Genomic DNA, 4,966 nt, shown 5'->3' with positions numbered 1-4,966 from the left:
GTCCCCCCTTTCCCAGTGGGCGTAGGTCAAGAGCAAAAGTGAACTTTTCTGACAATATTTTCGTACCTACGGATATTCATTATACCTATAATGGTCAGGAAAAGCACTGTTTGTGGCTATCACCAGTGGCGGCGGAAGGTATTCTAGGATAGGGGTGCAAACGACATTGAAGCGCCCCTTCCGGCTGGGCGCCCCTTACCATGCCGGTGGCCGTCCCTGCACTGGAAAATCAGTTTCGCCCCTATACAGGCGCCCATAGAAGTTTGCAGAGTGCTATTCCTGGTCATAATCATCTCCCCAGTAAAAAAAAAAAAAACGCAAAATACGCCCTAGCACTAGGGGTGTAACCGCCCATACGGACAGTGCAATTTTACAGGCCCCAATCTCGGACCTCCCTTAACATTCATATGTTGTAAACGGCAAACCGCCCCCGATAAATGTTACACAAACTAATTTCCTCTCGCATATCGGCCATCAGGCGCCCCTTTTTGTCGCATGGAGCCTGCAACGCTATAAGCCCTCATATGTTCGTGTTGGCGTTCGGAGGCTATCGCCTTCAAAGACGTCTCCATAAATGTTTCTTTTTCGTCCCACACACAGGCGCCCCTCTTTCGCATGCAGGCGCCCCTCTTCCGCATGGCGCGCTTCTCGAGTAGCTGCGCCCTCCTAGCCTTTATCGCCTGGCAAGATTATATTCGACAGGGTCGGCAGCATCTGCCTTTGTTTCAGATAAGGATGCCCTCCACTCTTCAGCATATCAAAAGATACTTTTCCCACGTCATTGCCACCCTCTCCGTGTCACAAGTGCCTTTATCAGTTGCGGTGTCGCACTGCTCAGCTTTATGGCCGCCGCACCTCTTAACCTTCCAGGCGGTGGGGGGGGGGCAATTTTTTGCCCCCCCTTTAGTTTTTTCGATATATCTCAAGAACCGCTGCGCCGATCGTCACCAAACTTCCAGTACCCTCCCGGGAGCAGCTAGCGCACATGGTGACCAAAAATTTTTCCAATGGCTATGATAGGTTGGCCGCTAATGACGTCAGAGTGACGTCATTTTTGCCATTTTCGACCCAAAAAAAGGTTTCGCGGGAAGAGCTGTCAGGCCTACAGCTTTAGAGATACATAAAAATGCTTCAGACATAAAAGGTGTGGAATCAAAAGGGCTACAAAACTGTTATTTCGGTTTTTTCGATTTTTTTGGATTTTGACCCCCAAAAATCAAAAAATAGATTTTTCGAATATAATAGCCGAAAAATCCAAAAAGTTTTTTGAATTTCGAAAAAACCGGAATATATGTGATAGTCCATACCGCCTTCTATCTACATACCAAATTTGAGATCGATACCTCTTTTTTTGGCCAAGTTAGGTATAGCGAAAAAACTGTTCAAAATTGATGACGTCAAATTTTCAAACTCAATTTTTAGCAATTCTAGACCTCGTAGCGCAAAACAAAGACCACCATTAGACTCCCCGTCACGAGCTGCATCGAATCGATACCCATTTTATGCAAAAATATCAACTTTGAAATTTGACCTTTTTTGACCTGACCTTGACCTGACCTCCACCAGAAAGTGACCTTAACCGTACCTGATGGTCTTATAACCAGCACCATTGAGTTGGAAATGAAAAACTGGCCATAAAACATGCATCGCATAACCTTAGTAAAGTTGGGCTCATGTGGTGACCCTTGGTGACCTTTGGTGACCTGACCTGTGACCTGACCTGGTATGACCGGTGACCTCTAATAGCAACATATGTACTAGACAACTGACGCCTCATCGCTGATTTTCGACAAAATGCGTTTTACTCGGTGTTATAGCGCTTTCCCTAGAAGCCCCGTGAACGGTGAAACATTTTGTCTTTGACCTGACCTGTGACGTCATCGGTGACCCCGAGGTCAATGAAATTTGGTTTCCTTCGACAAATTTGACAGGGCTATCGAACGCCGTTTGAATTTTCCGGATCCGTCCAGTAGTTTCGGAGATACGGGGGGGGGGCAAAAAAATGCCCCCCCCCCCCCCCACCGCGCGGAAGGTGGCTGGTAGGCCCACCGCCTGCCGGGTTAACTTCCTGCCTCCTCTACAGATTTTCGAGGCGCCCCTTTCCATAGCTTTAGGGTGCAGCTGCCCCCCTTGCCCCCCTGCTTCCGCCGCCACTGAATCTTCTTCGTCCGAGAGACTCAGAACGCGGGGTATGTGTTTGAATCTTCGAAGAAAAAAAAACGGAAGATATGTGATGAACCATAGACCACTATATACCCATGGTCTATGGATGAACACATACCGATAATCTACTGACAGGAAGTTTTACCCCGATATCTTCAAAAATAGCTAAGTTATACGCTTTGTAGTCAATACGTATTTCCCCTTTATGACAAACTCCAAATCCAATTTTTCAGTGCGGTTTCGGCAACGTACACCAAAACAAATTACACCATAGCGTTCCTGAGTACAAGCTGCATGTGATACACATTTTTTTTGTTTGTTGAAAAATTTCAGCCTCAAAATTTGACCTTTTTTACCTGAGCATCACTTGACCGTAGCTATACATATTCAGCTGAAAATAGCCTCAAATGACACAGACGACACCAATATTGAAGTTGATTGCCTAAGTGAACCATAAAACATGTGTCACGTGACCGATGCATGATATAAAATTTCCGTGACCAGGATAGCCCCAAGCCTTAGATCTGAAAAAATCGAAGTACGAGTTTGGTACCCTCGGGTATGTAAAGCATCTATTCCAGAGAGAATGAACAAAAAATGAGCCTGATTTGACTTGGTAACCGGCGGCCAAAGCCCAAATTGTGAACAAGCCTGATAGTAGCCTGATAGTAGCCGTTTTCACGACGGGGTATCCGGCGAAAACGGCTATTAGCCGTTTTCACGACGGCCATCTGGTACACATTTGGTGCACATTTGGTGCAGATTAGGTGCAGATTTGGTCAAATTAGGGTCAGTGTATCTCTAAGAAGCTATCAGCTAGTATCGCACTAATTGCTTATATGCCTCCTTTGTCATATTATCAGATAGTATCGATTAAAACACTATTGTCTATCGGCTATTGTCTATCGGAGTTCTGAATACTTATATGCTGCTGCTATGAAGCCCAATAAAAGGTACGTTTGCTTGCAATTATGTATTGCTGATGCCGTCACCATCACCATCATACGATCCTGTGTCCGATGGACATCCACACACAGTATGACGTACAACTTTCGAATCAGAATTCAATCGGAAGAAGTCAGCGTGTGTCGGCATGGCTCGTGCAATGATCGGTGCTGCCTGTGATCGTCGATTACTTCTTGTAGATGTAAGGAGCGTAGCTGTAGAACGGGTAGCCGAGAGAGCTGTAGGGCATGGCGTTGATGTAGACGACCTTCTTCTTCTCATCCTCCTCCTCCTTCTCGGGATCAGCAGCGCGCTTCTTCAGAATGCGCACCCCGGGGTAGGTGTAGCCGAAGGCCGGGTAGCGGTACGACCTGTAGAACATGGCTGCATCGGCCTGCTGGTCTTCAGCCGGGGCCTCGCGCTTCTTCAGGTAGTGAACGTACGAAGAGTAGGGGTAGCCAACGTAGCTCTTGTAGAACAGAGCGGGATCAGCCTGCTGGTCTTCGGCCGGGGCCTCGCGCTTCTTCAGGTAGTGGATGTACGAAGAGTAGGGGTAGCCAACGTATCTCTTGTAGAACAGAGCGGGATCAGCCTGCTGGTCTTCGGCCGGGGCCTCAGGGGCAGACCGCTTCTTCCTCTGAAAGTGAAAGATAGATTAGTCTTTAAATAAGCCTTGTCTCTGGATGCAATGAATGTCTTTTATTTACTAACGTCTGGCATTTGGTATATGAACCATGAAAACGTGCAAGTCCCCTCAACATTAGTATTCTGCAGCGCGCAGCTTAAAAAAGTTTATTCAATGAATGTTTATCAATAATTGTGTGCAACACTATTACCCTATTATCCTCTTTTGTGATAGCAGTAGAACTACGGCTATGAAGCGCCGTAAAAGTCTCCATGACACAATAAATAATATGCGAGTAGGTACTTTTATAGGCTGGATGCGATATGCTTACCCAGATGTAGGGGCTGACGCCGCTGTAGTAGGAGTATGGGTTGAGGATGACGTACGCCGAAGCGCACGAAACCACAGCCAGCAACAGAACCTGGAGAAACAGAAACGCACGGAGGCCTCAAATTGAGTGAAATGCATTGGCATTGACCTACCTCACGGGATGCAAATTGAAGGAACACTCTTACATTTATAATGTTTTCCCTTGCATATGCAATGCAGTTTCTGCAATCAAAACTATAATTGCTGTTGAAAATTTATAGACTGAGGTGAAACGAAGAGTAAAGAAGCCGATGTTGCGATGTACTTACCACGCACTTCATCTTGCTTGTTGCGATGCGCTTGCCTTCACGATGATGCGTTTCTCTCCTCTTCTCGTTTTATACGAACAGACTAGAGGCACACCCAACGTGTCCACCAATCCGAAACGTGGTCGCTTCGGGAGACGAGTTCGAAAATGCAAGATAACAAACCAGTCCTGTTGGTTGACAATGTTTGTTTTGCAGAGGCGTGGCAGTTTCCACGCCTACGTTTTCTTTGTTGCGCAATAAACGAGACTGTGTGGGTACAAGGCAACTAGTTTGCTGATTTTACGATGCATTGTTATATTGGTAGGATATATGTCCGGGCCTCAGCCCAGTACGACATGTATCAAAGTTATCTTGTGTGAGCCGTTTGGGATAATCGACTGAGCATCTATTTAATAAAAATATAAACAAGTGAAATACGACCGTGCTTCATAAAGATTAACTTGGACTTACGCCTGAACTTATCCAAAATAAGTCCAGAAAACAGTTTAGGGCCAGTGCATCTTCAAGATATAAGGGTACAGCGCGTGTATCCATAGACCCACGTTCCATGCATGTACATCGTACCTACATACATGCATGTACATACATAACGCTC

General features: G+C 46.1%; 1 protein-coding gene across 2 annotated transcripts; it reads right to left on the bottom strand.

Annotated features, from left to right (window-relative positions):
• Positions 1 to 3,121: 3,121 nt before the first annotated feature.
• On the bottom strand, positions 3,122 to 4,424 carry LOC122373700. 2 transcript variants are annotated; one of them, XM_043352012.1, is made up of 4 exons: positions 4,372 to 4,424; positions 4,065 to 4,154; positions 3,722 to 3,745; positions 3,122 to 3,622 (listed from the first exon to the last, which is right to left on the bottom strand). In XM_043352012.1, the coding sequence occupies exons 1-4, from the start codon at positions 4,381 to 4,383 to the stop codon at positions 3,296 to 3,298; spliced, it is 453 nt and encodes a 150-aa protein (XP_043207947.1). In that variant the 5' UTR covers positions 4,384 to 4,424; the 3' UTR covers positions 3,122 to 3,295. The 2 variants fall into 2 exon arrangements, with proteins under 2 accessions (XP_043207947.1, XP_043207945.1); XM_043352010.1 differs by having other exon boundaries at positions 3,122 to 3,745.
• Positions 4,425 to 4,966: the final 542 nt, after the last annotated feature.

The sequence above is a fragment of the Amphibalanus amphitrite genome, unplaced genomic scaffold, assembly GCF_019059575.1.
Source record: "Amphibalanus amphitrite isolate SeventyFive unplaced genomic scaffold, NRLGWU_Aamphi_draft 001538F_arrow, whole genome shotgun sequence".
Classification (NCBI taxonomy): domain Eukaryota; kingdom Metazoa; phylum Arthropoda; class Thecostraca; order Balanomorpha; family Balanidae; genus Amphibalanus; species Amphibalanus amphitrite.
This window is presented reverse-complemented; position numbering and strand designations above follow the sequence as displayed.